At 32.7% G+C, this 16,708-nt stretch overlaps 7 protein-coding genes across 7 annotated transcripts; 3 read left to right on the forward strand and 4 right to left on the reverse strand.

The window, feature by feature from the left end:
• Positions 1–239: 239 nt before the first annotated feature.
• PPL_04353 (DUF4211 domain-containing protein) lies at positions 240–4,846 on the forward strand (the record flags this gene model as incomplete). The annotated part of the gene is made up of 4 exons (XM_020575256.1): positions 240–4,035; positions 4,117–4,385; positions 4,477–4,704; positions 4,787–4,846. The coding sequence occupies 4 exons, from the start codon at positions 240–242 to the stop codon at positions 4,844–4,846; spliced, it is 4,353 nt and encodes a 1,450-aa protein (XP_020434776.1).
• A 92-nt stretch (positions 4,847–4,938) lies between these two features.
• PPL_04354 (FNIP repeat-containing protein) lies at positions 4,939–6,544 on the reverse strand (the record flags this gene model as incomplete). The annotated part of the gene is made up of 2 exons (XM_020575257.1): positions 4,939–6,101; positions 6,196–6,544. 2 exons carry the CDS (start codon positions 6,542–6,544, stop codon positions 4,939–4,941), a joined length of 1,512 nt encoding a protein of 503 aa, XP_020434777.1.
• Positions 6,545–6,685: 141 nt separating this feature from the next.
• PPL_04355 (uncharacterized protein) lies at positions 6,686–7,675 on the forward strand (the record flags this gene model as incomplete). Its single annotated transcript, XM_020575258.1, has 2 exons — positions 6,686–7,615; positions 7,661–7,675. The coding sequence occupies 2 exons, from the start codon at positions 6,686–6,688 to the stop codon at positions 7,673–7,675; spliced, it is 945 nt and encodes a 314-aa protein (XP_020434778.1).
• Positions 7,676–8,775: 1,100 nt separating this feature from the next.
• PPL_04356 (uncharacterized protein) lies at positions 8,776–9,342 on the forward strand (the record flags this gene model as incomplete). Its single annotated transcript, XM_020575259.1, has 1 exon — positions 8,776–9,342. One exon carries the CDS (start codon positions 8,776–8,778, stop codon positions 9,340–9,342), a length of 567 nt encoding a protein of 188 aa, XP_020434779.1.
• Positions 9,343–9,478: 136 nt separating this feature from the next.
• Positions 9,479–10,855, reverse strand: PPL_04357 (ankyrin repeat domain-containing protein; the record flags this gene model as incomplete). Its single annotated transcript, XM_020575260.1, has 4 exons — positions 9,479–9,483; positions 9,566–9,920; positions 10,011–10,742; positions 10,802–10,855. The coding sequence occupies 4 exons, from the start codon at positions 10,853–10,855 to the stop codon at positions 9,479–9,481; spliced, it is 1,146 nt and encodes a 381-aa protein (XP_020434780.1).
• Positions 10,856–10,932: 77 nt separating this feature from the next.
• PPL_04358 (uncharacterized protein) lies at positions 10,933–11,238 on the reverse strand (the record flags this gene model as incomplete). Its single annotated transcript, XM_020575261.1, has 1 exon — positions 10,933–11,238. The coding sequence occupies one exon, from the start codon at positions 11,236–11,238 to the stop codon at positions 10,933–10,935; it is 306 nt and encodes a 101-aa protein (XP_020434781.1).
• Positions 11,239–11,621: 383 nt separating this feature from the next.
• gxcS (pleckstrin domain-containing protein) lies at positions 11,622–15,009 on the reverse strand (the record flags this gene model as incomplete). Its single annotated transcript, XM_020575262.1, has 5 exons — positions 11,622–12,571; positions 12,663–12,759; positions 12,838–12,957; positions 13,043–13,536; positions 13,764–15,009. 5 exons carry the CDS (start codon positions 15,007–15,009, stop codon positions 11,622–11,624), a joined length of 2,907 nt encoding a protein of 968 aa, XP_020434782.1.
• Between the last annotated feature and the right edge of the window lie 1,699 nt (positions 15,010–16,708).

Genomic DNA, 16,708 nt, shown 5'->3' on the forward strand with positions numbered 1-16,708 from the left:
GATTCCTTAACCAAGTTCCATTAAGAATTTGATTATTATTTATAAATAATATTTGTTTCATTTTAAATAAAGATTTTTTTTTTTCATAAATCATTCATTTTCTTGGAACTTTTTTTTTTTCACAAATTAATAAGAAGTATGTTTGATTTTCATGAATAATGTTTAAATAAATCATCGATCGATTTAATTATTTTGTAAATAATATTTATTTATTTGAATTGTATATAGTAATAATAATAATGCAGAGAATTAGAAAAAAGAATTGTAATGGTTATGATGTTAGTGTTTTCGACGGTAGTGCATCTGTTGAAAATGATGACTTTTTTGATGAAGACAATGGCCATAATGAGGATGGTAATGACAACAATTCCGGTAATAGAAATAACAATAGCAATAGCAACAGCAATAACAATAACAACAACAATAACAATGGTGATGACACATCAGAGACAGTCAATGCATTAGATTTCTTATTAGAAGATCAGCCAACTCAAACTCAAAGATTTCAACCAACACAACCAACATTAAATAATAATAATAATAGTAAACAAACATTAGAAGAAGATGAAGAAGAAGAAATATATAATCCAATTAATATAGTCATTCATAATAATAGTAATAATAGTAATAATAATAAGAAAAGTAAATTAGATGAATATGATTTACAATATGAAGATTTTGATAATGATGGTGGCGGTGGTGATGATTATGATTATGAAGCTGATGATCAACAAGCCAATAGTAAAGAGAAAAGAAATAAGAAAACAGCCGCTAAAAGTAAAAGATCAACGAGAAAAAAGAAAGAAAAGAAGAGTAATCTGGATTTTATTGTTGGTGTAATAGATGAAAGCGCAATCAATAGTGTATCTACAGATACTGGTAAAAGAACAAGAAGAGCCACTGGTAGAAGCATAAGATTGGTTGACGAGGATGAGGATCAAAAGCAACAACAACAGTCAATAGTATCAAGAACAAGATTACAAAGACAGAAAGAAGAGAAAGAGAAAGAGAAAGAAAAAGAAAAACAAAGAAAGATTAAAGAGAAAGAGAAGAAGAATAAGAAGAATAGTAATAACAATAATAATGAGACAAAGAAAGTAACATCTAGAAAGAATGGTAGATTGATATTGAATGAAGACGAAGAAGAATATGATGATGATATGGTTTTAGATTATGAGGAGGAAGAAGAAGAAGACAAAGAAGAGAATGAGGAAGAGCGAGTTGAAGAGCAAGAGAGCGAAGATGAATCAGATTCAATGGATATCAAGCAGAATGAAACAAAGAATAGTGATGATGAAGAACTATCAAATCTATGGGTTGGTGGCAAAGTTGCAGAGATCAATGATCTATCTTACTATCGTGGTATCAAGTTGAATGGAATAGACTACTATGTTGATTTCACTATTGAGGCAGACGATCTCATTGCTAATCGATATGCATCTGGACCATCAATGATATTCAAGCTATCTGCTTTGTGGCAATCGAACGACGATCAAATACCATATGCAGAGTTGACAGTCATCAATAGATTCATCAGTAGGAACAGCAACAACAACACTAGTCAAAGCAGTCAGAATAACTTCAGATCTAAACCAAGACCACCTGTTTCAAGGAGTAGAGATATATCGTTGGATCAGTGTGTAGTGCCAACCAAAGAAGTTATCATTAGAAAGATATCGAATCTCGGTGGTGTTAGACACTGTACTGTCGAGCCATTGTCAGTGTATCGCACAAGAGAGTACTTCCCAAGGAATGCATACTATTGTGACGATTCCAACGATAGGCTGTTGAGCTACAAGGGACCAAAGAGAAGAGCATACGACTCGATTACATTGGTATCACCACCTGCATCACAAGTCAATGCCTCTGGTAGTACCAGTCTAGAGTATGACATATTCATACCGATCAATAATAATAAGCAACTGATAAAGAAACTGAACAGTAATACCACAACTAGCCAGGAAGTTGAACAAGACTCGTCGGATGAACTTAATACTACTTGGGGTGGTGGAGGTGGTGATGATAGCTATGAAGATAGTGATCCATTTCCAACTAGTGATGAAGAAAATGATAGAGATAATCAGTTGGATAGTGATTGTCAGGTTAATAGTGATGATGACAATGACAATGATAATGATCAGTTACTATTATTGGACAATGGTGGTGGTCCAGCAAAGAAAGAGAGTAGAAAGAGACTGCGAAAGATAATGCCAGAGGATATTTATGCAAAGGAAGATTCACTGGATTTGGGTGGAATAGACAAGTCTATAAAGTTGAAGGATAGAGATAGGAAGAGAGTCAAAAGCGCAATGTCAGACCTTAAAGATAGTAGAAAACAACGTGCAACTCAACAAAAGAAACAAAAGAAAGAACTTCTACAACAACAAAAACAACAACTACAGATTAGTGATAAAATGGATAGTGATATTATTGTTCTAGATGAAGATGATAACAACAATGACAACTATAGTAATAGTAGTGGCAGCAGTCTACATCTACCTTCACCAATGCTAGCTTCCAACTTGAATTTGGGTGATAGTCACACAACTGATGGTGTCAACAGCGGCAACAAAAAGAGTAAGAGTGGTAGTAAGAAGGTTAAGGTTACTAGTAAACCTACTTTGGATTTCAGTGGTGGTAGCAGCGAGGATGAAAGAAGAGGTGCCTATCAGAAAGTGGAATTGACCGAGGAAGATAAAGAAGTGATAAAGAATTCAAAGTTGAATTGGGAGTTGAGCGGTTTTGCTAACCCGCAGAAGATGTCTGTCAGGAGAGCGACACTGCAGTTTGAAGGTCCGTCGTTAGCCACTCAAATGATGGACGATGCAATCAAACAGTTGGCACGTGAGCAACACGCAAACAGGAAGCAAACAAAGATTCATAGCTTTTTCAACAAGACCAACAAGTCGCCATTACAGCAAGAGTTGGACGACCATCAAGCTCATCGTGCGTCACAACCTACACATTTCATTCGACAGATCTTCGATGTCGATAACGATACATTCTTTATACCAAAAGATAAGAAAGATAAGGAGAAAGAGAAAGATAAAGATAAACAACAAAAGAATGTTTTCAGTGGTGGTAGTAGTAGTGGAAGTAGTGGAAGTAACAGTGGAAAAGTAGAGCAAGATGAACCCTATTTCAAAAAGGTGAATGAATTGACATTCCTGTTGCCAAACGGGGAGGTTGCGCCAAAGTCACAATCTACCAATATATCGCCGACCAAGAAGAAGTTGTCTGGAGCCGGTGTTTTGCTGGGTGGAAGTCAGCGACGTGTGTCTAGTGGCTATTTCGTTGATAATATCGTTAGTGACGATGAAGGTGATGATTACGAATATGACGATTTTGTTGTCAACGATGAAGATGCGTCAGCCAGTGAGAATGAACAAGAGGAAGATGCTGAAGAGGAAGAAGAAGAAGAAGAGGAATTCAAATTAAAGACCAATACCAAGAATAAGAATAATAAGAAAAATAGTGAAAGAAGAGGAAGTAGATTGATAAAGAAGAAGAATATAGATAAATCACCAATTAATTTTGATGAATTCGACATTACAAGCAAGAGTAGTAATAATAATAAAAAGTCAGGACCTGCAGATATCGATCTACTAGATAACGAAGAAGAAGACAGAGCAGCAAATCATCAATCAACATTCTTGGATAGGTATCTAAATGAAACAGATAGCCAGATTTACCAATCACAACATCAGAAGGTCGATGAACAACCAACCAACAACATTGATCTATCAGATTCAGACAATATACAAAAGATTAAATCTATTAATAATTATAATTCAGATGGAGAACAAGAGCAAGATGAAGAGCAAGATGATGATGATGAAGAAGAAGAGGAAGAAGTAGATATCAATTATTATAGATCGTTAAATAAGAATTTGACACCAACAAAAATCAAAGAACAAGTTAAACATCAGTTCTCAAAGAAATTTACAACCAAAGAATCATTCGATATCTTATTGCAGTATATTGTTAGTTGTATATTAGATAAAGACTTTATTAACTCTGTATTTGATAGTGATGGTACGTAATGTTTTTATTAAATATATCTATTTTTAAGATTTAGGAATAAATATTAATTAAATAACTTTATGTATAATATAGATAATTATTTCTTAGATGCAATTGAAAAGATTGAAATGACAGTGGTCGGTAGAAAAGATACATTGGTTCGAAGTAGTGTTTGGCAAACGGGTTTCTTTGACGACTTGCAGTACAGACCACAATATTCATTGCTATACAACGATGATATCAAAGATTCAACTGAAATGAGATGTCAATCATGTAAGCGTGCTACTCATTCCGTTACCGCAGCCATCGTTCTCTCTGGTAAATCTTATGAAGTCGGTGATTTCTGGAAAGGCTATTTCTGTGTAAGTTTATCTAAAGAATTAAGATATTTATCATCATCATCATTATTATTATTAAATAATTAACATAATCATTTATATAAACAAATAATAGAGACCCGAAAAGTTACAGATAAACTTAACTGAACCAAAACAGAAAATGTATCATCTTGGATCTCATTGTTTTAAGAAAACATCGTTGTTCCACGAGCTGCATCACTATCCGTTTACTCTTTATAATACGATCAAGAAACAAGTTAGAAAGTATCAACATATCAATCCAGACTCTTCAATACCCGATATACTGGATCATTTCATTTCTGATGATCATTGGACTAATAGTGTATGTATATTTAATTTCAACCAACCAGTTGTTTTAGATAATGATCATAGTATTGAATATTAACAACTTACTCTATCAATAGTTATTCCTACAATTAGAATCACTTTTACAATCAGCGGATGAATTAGGTTTATTAAAATGAATTTGAAAGATATCTTTATTTGAATAGCTTATCGATCTTTGCAATAAAATCAATTGCTTTGTAAAAATGTTTATTATTAATAATATTATAATTTAGTTTGTTGTTTGATTTAAATGTTTGTTCTTTAGATGTTTGATGTAATTAATGATCGATGAGAAGTTGATTATCTTGGCGTTGAATGGTGACATAATTAAGAATCTCTCGTTGTCTAATCTTCTCGTTTTGAAATCAATATGATCGCTAAAATAAACGCTCAAAGTAAGGTCCATGATCAGTGATTCTTGAATTGATGACTGTGATGTAGGATATTGATTTTCAAAGTACTCCAATGGAAGTGTCAATGATCTAATGGAGGGTGGCAGCCAATCGAATGGGTGATTCTCAATATCATCAATCTCTAACGATTCCAATGTAGAGGGTGCATTTCTCATTTCTCTTGAAATATTTGAACAGTTCCATGTGTTGGTATACTTGAGGTGTTTCACTCTTGGAAATCCACTGGTAGTCGATAGTTGCATCCAACTATCTACTACCAATTGGACGTCACCAGGAATGAAAACGTCAACGTCATCACCTAGTGATTGCTTAAACGAGCTCGATAGTTGCAATGACTTTAGAGTGCTTGGTATTCTTTGTTGGAATTTAGTATTCTCCTGACCAACTGGTGTTCCAATCTCGAGTGATCGTATTGTAGATGGAATGAATGTGTTATTATTATTATTATTGTTATTGTTATTGTTATTTTCTGATTGGTTGTTGTCGTTTGGATAGTAGAATACAAGATCACCAACATAGGATTTCAAACATAGTATCTTCAGTGTGGATGGTAATGTTCCTCTAACCAAAGGATGTGAATAGTTGTCGTTGTTAATGGTGAATTCGGTAAGTCCATGCGGAAGCAATCCTGGTTCGAATAGCTGATTATAGTTGTTTCCAAGTAGTAGTTCTTTCAAGGTAGGTGGGAAGAATCCTTTTTCAAACTTCTGATCGCATTCTAAAAGGTAAAGTATTTCTAGTCGAGGAGGTAGCACTGCATTTGGACCGAATAAGGGTGATTCCTTTCGACTAAGGACAAGTTTGGTAATACTATCGGGTAATGAATAGTCAACTATTGCCGTCAATGGCCTGGTGATGATCAGCTTCTCCATTCGATTGATACCTGGAAGAGAAGTTATAGGAATACCCAAATGGAAATGTAATACCATTTCATTGATATCCAAAGCGATATCATGATCACCCCATGTTAAGAATTGATCTATTGTTTTTATAGAATATGAAAAGTTTGTTTAAAATGTTTGCTGTTTGAAAATAACTATAGATTGTATTTAAATATATATATATATATTTACGTCTATTTACAATAGTAGTTCCTGGGTTTGGATTGGTTGAATAATAAGTGTGATTGGTCATCACAATTATACATTTAATTAGTTGTTGAGTATCTACCGCAGGCAATCTAATAATCTCTGTTTGATTTACAAATTGCTTGAGCATGAGAGAACTTTCATCGTCAAGGTTTTTGAATTTAGAGTTGATTTTCAACTGTAGATGAAGATAGGTAGATCTATTATCATACCATCTCTTACAAGTAAGAGCAAAGCAAATCTTATCTATATTTTCATCTAACCCTTCAACTATCTTTTTTATTAATATAAAAGGAAAATTAACTAATAAATTAATATTATTATTATTTGTCATATTTAAAAATATATAAATCTGAAAAATAAATCTGTTTTAAGAAAAATGATAAACAAATTAGATTGTATGAATAATTATTAAGAAAGATAATATCTAAAAATTATCTTTTTTTTTTTAGAATTCTTTAAATTCTTTAACTTTATGTCTGAAGATATAGATACTTTACAAACAAAATCAACAACAAATATTAATATAAAGAAATTAGATGATTTAGTTGATCTTTCAACTAAATTCTTTTTTAAATATAAGAATAAAGCAGTAGAAGATCATAATGAAGCAACACAAATACTAAACAAGTTAAATAGTAGTAGTAGTAGTAGTAACTCAACTGAAACAACTTATGTTTGCAATACTCCTTTACCTTCCAACCCCTCTAGAGCAGATCAAGTTTACTTCTTAAAAGACAGAGTAAAAATCATTCCGCTTCAAGGGTACTATGCCTTGAATGAATATGTAAATGATCCATTGTTTCTTGTTAATAACCCTGGTGATACAGAATACAATGATGCTGTCTCCAAATCAATTACAACATATCAACAATCTAGAGCTATAATACTAATGGAGTTTCTAAAATCTTCATGTTTCATACTTAGATTACAACTCAATGATAATAATAATAATAATAATAATAATAATAATAATAATAATAATAATAATAATAAAAATAGAATAGTTGAAAATCTAGTGTTAGGTAGTGCTTATACACCAAGTAACCTAATCGATTACTTTGAAGCACAATCACAAACTAATTCTAAAAGGATATGTAAGCCTGTAAATGTAGAGCACAAGTTCGACCGACACGGTATGATGGGTCCTTGTGAGTGTTATCTTCATACGGTTTCTTATGAATTCATAGGTGATGACAACTACGGAGACGGTCTTCCACTATTAGAGACTGCAGTATGGCAACAAGTGGTCTGGCCAGAAGGAGATGACAGCCAACTCATTCAATATATCTATACGAAAGCAAAGTTTGACATCAATATGGTCACTGGTCTGGTTACATTCTCTGGCGAGTTTAAAAAATTCAAATTAATATGTGAATCTATCAACAACGGTCATAATCAACAAGTAATCGATAGAATATCAATATAGTTTTAATAAATATTTATAAAGATTACACTTGATTAGACTATTGTAAAAGACTATTGAAAAATAATCAGTCTAATGACAAAGAGAGGCAGTGACATAATATTTTTTAATAATGATAAATAATATAATATGGATTTTACCATATAACCGTGCAATTCTTGGAATTTGGTTCCATTTTGTTTATAGTGTGGAGATCCTGGACTGTACCCTGATATCATTTTAATGTTCTACAACGAGCAGAAAATCACAGACATTTTTCTATGTCTCCAAATAAAACAGATTTATCTGTCTAGAAAATGCATACTTTATACATGTTGGTGGTGTTATCATGTTCATTAAATATGTTTATCTTAAAAAAAAAGTGTAGTGGTCTGTGTTACTTTATTTTTTTAATTTTGTTACCAAATTGATAGAATTCACTGTTTTTTTTGATTTCTAATAAATCTCAATTTTGAGTTCTGGAATAGTGTAAATAAATTATCAAATGTCACTTTTTAAATATTAAAAAATAATCATCTCCCATTCACTAAAATTCTTTTTTTTCATTAATTTTATAAATATTTTAAGAGAGTAAATACAATTTTTTTCTACTAGAATGACGACTAATCTTCCACAAATCAATATTAGTTTTTTTTTAAGATAAACATAATTTTCAATCAAAAAGGTTATAAATTAAAACAATCTAAAGTCCAGATTTAAATCTTTTTTTCATTTCAACCAAAAAATCTAGTTTGTTTTGACGTTCAAAGGATTGGCTTTGGGAAACCACAAAAAAAACCGCTAAAAAAACAAAAACTGTAAAAATTTTTCTCAAAAGTGGTCTTTGGACAATGAGTTTAATTAATCCTGCAAATCAATTTCAACCCTGTTATTGGGTAGTTTGGTTCGAATCCAAGTTTACAATAGTAACTCGAATCTTTGGAGATATCAATCTTTAAGAGTAACCTATCCCTATCTAATAAACGAGAAATAAATAATAATTTGAATAAAAAAAAATATTATATTTATTCTTTAATATTATAATGATTTACATCTAGAAAATTAATAAATGAAAAACTATTTAAAATCAATAGTTGGGTAGAATTTATCATTTCAAAACAAAATCAAATACCAATTTAACAAACAAACAAATAATCAAAATGAATAAACTAACTCAAGCTTTATTATGCTCACTCCTCTTTGTTGCTATTGTCAGTGCTACAGATTGTGGCTACTATTGCACCAGCTGTTGTGATGTCTTGACCAACAGACTCATCGATCTCGAAAACAGAGTCACCGTCCTTGAAAACTCAAAGGTTAAGACCATCTCTATTGCTTCCCCTATTCAAAATAATATCATCTCCTCTACAACATGGACTCTCCTTCCAGGTACCACCACCAATGTTGAAATCACTCGTCCAAGTAATTTGATAGCTAATATCCACACTGTCTCTCATTCCGATAATTTGGGAACTGGTGCCCAAGCCGTCGATATTACTGGATTCCTTAATGGTTACTTAATGAGCCTTGGTAATCCAGGAACAGTGGCACCAACTGGACTAGGAATTGATCACACCCTCCAATGGTCCACCACTCCAGCACTCAACCAACAATACTTGAGCCCAGGTAACTACACCTTTGACATCAGATCAAGATTGAGAGGCTCAACCGCCAACCCAGGAGAAGTTAACAACCCAGGTGCTGTCCTCTTTATCGTTCCTTTGTAAACTCCTTCCAATATAACATTAAATAAATAGAAGGAATTTTCTTTATCCTAAAAATCATCAAAAATTACTTAATTTTATTTATTTTGAAAATTAATGTATTTCCTCTATGATTGAATCGTAACAGTTCCATTTATATTTAGACTTTTCAAAAATTGAATTAACTTATTGTGACCTATCGACACGGGAGAGTCGAATTTGAATGTAATTCTTCGAAGTGTATTACCAAATCGTTCCACCATCATTTCTATCACATCGTAAATTCTAATACCAAGTGAGTCACGATATTTATCTTCAGAGATTAAAGATTTGAAGGTATCTACATATAGATAGCTAACATCCATATTCAAGACAAATTGAATTATATCCAAATCATAGGTATGAACAGCAAGCTCAAATATTGATTTCGAATAGTTGATGTTCTTGCAATTGTTGTAAATGAAATCCAAAATATCAAGATGCTTTTGTTTAATAGCCAAATTCACCAAAATACCTTTGAACAACTGGTCACCACACATTTCATGCACTAATCGAATACTATTTAGACAACCAAGTTTCACTAAATCTAACATGTCTGCTTCCTTTAGATGTTTTAAAGACAATCCGTTCTCTCTGAAAAAGAAATTGTTGACTTGCTTGTGGTTGTAATATAGAGCTTTTGTGATACTTACACCGACTGATGATACCTTGGGGAAAAGGAACCTAATGATATCCATGTGTCCATTGATCGATGCACTCAGTAATGCAGACATAAGATTACACTCTCGTTGCCGGTGAGTAAAGAGGTAGACGACCACATCAAAGTGTCCATTAGTTGCGGCGTCGTTCATTGCTCTTTGATCACAGCCTTCATTCCTATTTTCTTCCAAAAATTTCACCACCTCCAAATGTCCATTGGCAGCCGCTATATTCATTACCTCCACAGAACAACTTTCTTTACCATGCTGATGTAGATATTTCACAACATCAATATGATTGTTGGCAGCAGCTTCGACCATTGCTCGAATAGAATATATTGTGAATCTTCGGTTCTCATTCAGATATCTGACCATCTCTAAATATCCTTTTGCCGCTGCCTTTTCCAAAGCCCTGCCACTGCTTCCTCCCTTTCCATTCTCACTCATCCATTTCACCATATCCATGTTATTATTGGAAGCTGCATAGTCAACTGCGTGATCAAGTCCATGTGCTCTCGTCAACATGGCTGTCTTTGATGAATAAAGTTGTTTGAGAAGATCCAAATCACCGTGATTCGCTACCATATTGAATGTATTGACTGTAAGCACAATTGGAGGCGATGCACTCTTAAAACAGTCAATGAGATAACGAACTATATCCATACGATTGCTAACTGATGCACCATCGATTGCCAGATGTACATTGAGTGGTGTTATTAATCCATTCTTCATAAACAATCGAATCGTTTGTGAATCTGCTTTCTCCGCTACAAATTTTATTTTACTTGTAATTCCACTAAATTCCTTTGCCAAAGGAAAGAGATAACTGATGATTTCATTATTGTTGGGTGTCGCAACACAAGCATTGTAGAAAGCCAAAGATATTTCTGTTTTCGTTGATTTAGCAGCCAATATTTTAACAACATGGAGATTTCCGGCAGATATTGCATTGGTCAATAATAATCCTGACGGCCACCACTTTTGATATCCGTAACTCTCCAGAATAAATTGAACAAAAGACAAGTCTTGAATAACAGATTTTTGTTTGAAATGATAATCTAGCATCGAATTCATTATCCAATGAATTCATCAAAACTCTTAACTGATCGAAATAACCATAACTCCATAAAGTTCTTGGAATACTAGTAACTTGATACCATTTATAACCTTGATTACCTCTATTTCTATTTAATAACTTTACATTTCTCCATATACATATCATTATGTATTTATTGGAAAAAACATTTTTAATTATTTGTTCATTTAACATAGATCTTGGTTATTATATTAAAAAAGATTGTTTTGGCGTAGAGCATTTGGCGTACTTAAAAAGTAATTATCATGATTCTATTTGGATTGTTTTTTTTTTACACAAATCAGAATTTCCAGAAATAAATAAGAAATTGTTTGTTTGTTTTTTTTTTTGTATATTACAAATAATGGTTTTATTAAATAAAGTAGTAGTTTGTTTTTTTTTAGTTTTTTGTTTGTTTTTTTTTCGTTCTGAATAGGTTGTAAAAAAATAAATAAGTTAAAGTTAAATGGCTCCTGCTATTGTTGTAACAACATCATGATGTGTTTTGTTTTGTTGTTGTTTTTTTTTTTTTAAGATTGATTTTGATTCTGTCTATTTTTGAGCTCAGAGTTGAGTGCTGAGAGATTGAGATTACTCTGTTTGACGGCAGGGTTGTTGTTAATCGATGATAGCGATGGTGTCGATTTCGATTTAGATGTTGAACTACCATCTTTATCCTTGGATGACGACGAAAGATTGATGGTTGAGAAGATCTTGTTGAGTGAAGGTGCACCTGTTCGCTTCTTCTCTGGCTGCAGTGTGGCTGTTCCATCGATATGATGATTCAAATCCTCTGACGATCCTCCACCACTAATATTATTATTATCTTTCTTAGCACCGGTTATCATCGTTGAACGACCGACAGTTCCAAACTTTATCGAAGAATACTTGTTGCTATCATTTTGTTGTTGTTGTTGTTGTTGTTGTTGTTGCTGTACAGATTGATTGATTGTATTCAAATTGTTATTAAATGTTTGTTGTTGTTCCGATTTCTGGTGTTCCATTTTCAGTTGACTTGTTTCCTCGGCCATACCTTTCAGACGTTCCTCTCGCTGGAGAATAGTCATGTTGTGGAATGTCGCTTGTCTTACCATCATTGGTTGACGATCGTTTCCAGAGGCACCGCCACCACTGCCACTGCTACTGCCATGTGCTCCACCGCCACCTTGTAGATCACCACCACTGCCATCTGCTGAATAGTCATCCGCTGACTCTGGTGCTTGTCCTCTGACAGTACCACCTCTTGTGACTCTACCCTTAACCATGATGTTTGTGAAATGATTCTCAATATAGGTCTTTGCTTGACCAGCCTTCTCGACTGCTCTCTTATCCAAAGTTTGATTGTTATTCTGCTGACTATTGATATCACTGAACACCTTTCTGAAATTACTCATCCAAATTTGTTTTGAATCTTCAGACTCTGCCAAGAATGTACAAGTAACCGATCTCAATTCAATATCGAATGCATGTGTCATAATTGCTGCAAACAATATTTAAATTATTATTATTAATTAACATCTTAATCATATACAGATGATTCTTTTCTTATCTAAAATCTGAAAAATACATACGATTATTTGGTATATCAGTTAAAGCTGGTGATGGTAATAAATCTTCAATCTTTAAAAACTTAAATTTAGATTTACTAAATATTTTGTTTGATGATGGCTGTAATAATAATAATAATGATAAATTATTGTTAATAAACTTTCATTATCTTTAAAGATTTGATTAAACTATACTTACTCTTGAGAAAATAATAATATCATTAAATAGGAATATATAAACTTTTTTAGTCTTAACATTGGACGGTCCACTTAAAAGATATCCTTCATGAACATATCTACGATCTGCTACAACCAAATTCTAAAGATATAACAAGATAAGATAAGATGAGATTATTAGATAATGTTAGCTATCTTTACAAACAAAGAACAAAGGTTATACATACAGGGAATTTACCAACTAATTTGTTTTGAACCTCAATTACTTTAAGAGAATTATCAGCACGTCGTTTTGTGTCGTTGATAGAGATGGCAACTTTCTTGATGATTTCCAATCCCTCTGTGATATGTGGGAAGTCAGGATGTGATTCCTCAGTGTGTTTCAATAGATCCTGTAGGAGAAGTACGTATCTTGGAATACGTTGAACCGGTGTAATCAGCAGTGATTCCAATCGGGAGCGCGGTACCGTCTTGTCTTCGGCCTGCTTGATGAAAGCAACGAATTTCATCTCTTTCGAACACGCCTGGAGTCGACGCAGCGAAAAGTCAAAGTTCTTCACATAGTCGGTGTACGCCTTGAGGAAGACACCGAGCGTAGTGAATGATTTACCCAGAATGGAGTAGGGCTTCCAATTCTCGAGAATCGATTCGATGTCACTCATCAGCGTCGTATTGATGGCAATGATCGCATCGATACCACCGAATATCAACTTTACATCCTCTTGACTAATCAATCCATTCTTTCGCAGTGGGTCGATGAAGAGCTGTGAGAGTTGCCTCAAAGTACTTAAATAAGTCTTCTCAGTGTTATATATCTCTTGTACAATATTCCATCTATATCTATATAATATTTCTATAATTATAACGATGATAATAAAGGGTTAGTTAATTAACTACAACAATTATGAATTATCATGTCCAACTTTAACAACTATCTACACTACTTACTTAATTTCTTAAATGGTAACATTTGTTGATATCTACGCCAACATTTTTGTATTTTAATGGCAGCTTTAATTTGTGTATCGTTGTAGGCTTTGGCGACTGGTTTACGAGGTGGTGGTGGTGGAAGTGGTTTACGTGGTGCAACAGGTCTGTAAATGGAAAAACGTGGGTTGAAAACAGTCTTACGATTTGAATTTTGTAGTGTTTGTGGTGGTTGATTTGAGTTGGGTGTTGTTGTTGATGATGATGATCCATTGCTTTGTAATCCATTGGAAGCAGCTTGTTGCTGTTGCTGCTGTTGTTGTTGTTGGGTTGGATAAATACTCTTTCTCATTTGTGAGGGTGTGGATGACATCATTTGTGAGGGTGAAGTTGAGAGAGGTGATCCTAGACCAACGAAACATCGGGTCACTCTGAATTTGGTACCACCTGCAAGTAGTTCCATTTCTTTCTTCTCTTGTTCTTTGAGTTCGTCGCGATTCTTGTTGCCAAGACCGAGCTCCTTGAGGAAGTTCTCGTGCATCTCTTCCTCCTCCTCGTCGGTGTCGTCATCAGAGTCTTCAACGACCTGGTCGACGTCCTCACCCATGAAACTTGAAGCGTCTCCCATGAAACTGCTGGTATCAGAGTCCGCTTCACTTAGATTGCTGTTTCCACTTCCTAGGAGGGAGCTACTCGATGAATTCGGTGATAAATTGAAAGACGATGGTTGACGTGGTGCTAATTTTGGTGGTGGTGATTTTATTGCCGATTTTAGAGGTTGCTGCTGTTGCGGTGTTGGAGTGGATGCCTGTAGACTAGGTGATAATGCATGTCCATTTACAAATGCTTGATTTCCACCATCTTGTTGCTGTTGTTGTTGTTGTTGATTATTTCTAGGTGATACATTGGGTGGTTGCTGTTGTTGATTATTTCTAGGTGATACATTGGGAGGTTGCTGTTGCTGCTGTTGAGGGGCAGGTGAAGGTGTTGGTGTTGGTTGATGATTATGACTTTGTTGTTGTTGTTCCAAATTCTGAGATGAATTCATTGATGCAGATACATTTACAGAAAATGTTCTTGGTTTTGGCATGGGTGGGTGGTGATTTCCATTTGAATTTCCATTTTCTAATGGTGGTGACTTTAAAATGTGTGAAGTTCGCAATGGTGCAACACCAATCTGTTTTGAATTTCCAAACGATGATTGTTGATGTTGTAACAATGATGATGGTGGTGCTGTTTTCCTTTTATCGTCTGCAAATTCACTCATTATTTAAATTTACTCTTTTTTTTTTTTATTTAATAATTACACTTTTTTTTTGATTAAATAATATATTTGTTTTTTGTTTTTGTTGGTTTTTTTGTTTTATTAAAGGTGATGATAATATAGATACATAAACTAATAAATAAAATAAAATAAAATAAAATAAAATAAAATAAATAGTATATATTTATAAATATTAATTAATTACAAAGTAAAGTAAAGCAAAGCTAAATAAACAAATAAATATGGAAAATAAATATATATATATAAATAAATAATATATTGATTGTTATTATAAGAAAATTAGATATAAAAAAAGTCGAAAATAAGAAAAATTTGGTCAAGATTGGTTGAAAGATAGATAAATAGTAGTGATCGAAAAAAAAACCTTAAAATAACACCAATTATAATCTAGTTGTATTTAGTTGGTTATATTCAGTAAAATTAAATGTTTTTTTTTGCAAAAAAAAAAAAAAAAACAAAAGAGGTGAAGGTTTGATTGTGTTTTAAAATTAGAGCAATTTCAAATAAAAGTTAGTTGAAAACAAACAATCAATTAGAATGTCGACTGAATGAATTATTATCTAACAATTACAAGTAATAATAATAATACTGTAACTACAACTACCTACCAATTATCAATTTTTATTGTAAATGGTTGGTTGTTGGTAGTAATGTTGTTAAGATGCCAACAAGTGTATAAAACTGAACTATGATGATTTGGTATGTTGTTATATATAAAGTCAAAAAAAAATAATAACTACAACACAATTGCACCTTTCCTTTTATTGAGAATTGGTTTCTGTTTTCTGTTTGCTGTTGTTTAATTTGATGGCTGTTTGCTGGAAATGTGAATAATAAAAAAAAAAAAAAGAGTAGTCCAGTGAATGAGTTGTATTGCAACTACTATTATTTATTATCTATCTATTTATGATTGCTTTAAACCGACCAAACAAGGTAAAAAAGCCCTGATTATACCTTAAACCCACAAAAAAAAAAAAAAAAAAGTTTAGATTAACCACCCAAATTCCAACAATCACAAAATAATGGTTTTTATTAAAAAAACATTAACACCATGCAAAAAAACATATCACAATTTTTTTTTTTGATTGATTATTGCAACCATTCAAATAATCAAATTTTGATCGATCATCCAATTTTAGTGTTTTTTTTTAAATCAAAAAGTTTTTAAGTTTGATCAGACGGATAAAAGATATATCATAAAGAATAATAATAATAAACAAAACCAGCTTCATTTTAATGATCTTTAGTTAGTTTCAATGACAGAGCTACAATCTACAAACTATAAATTTACAACATAGAAAACGAATAAATTGGATACACACTAACCAAAAAAAACAATATAATATAATTTATAAAAACAACAAAAAAAAAAAGAATTAATCACTATTTAATCAAAACACACTCAAACCATACACACACAAACATACAAACACACACTTACAAACACACATACAGCTCACTGTCATTTAATCACTCACACTCTCACCCACTTGGATAAAATGTAATAGTTTTGTATTCACATTCATGGTTTATGATTATCAGTGTAAAAATGAAAGAGAAATAGGTGTAGATTATGAATTGAATGAAATAAGTGATGAATATATATATAACTTATACTTTCAATATAATTATACATATTGACACTCTGTTTGCAAACATGGGTGAGCGCTTAAATTATTTA

This window comes from Heterostelium album (genome assembly GCF_000004825.1).
Source record: "Heterostelium album PN500 unplaced genomic scaffold PPL_contig9, whole genome shotgun sequence".
Classification (NCBI taxonomy): domain Eukaryota; phylum Evosea; class Eumycetozoa; order Acytosteliales; family Acytosteliaceae; genus Heterostelium; species Heterostelium album.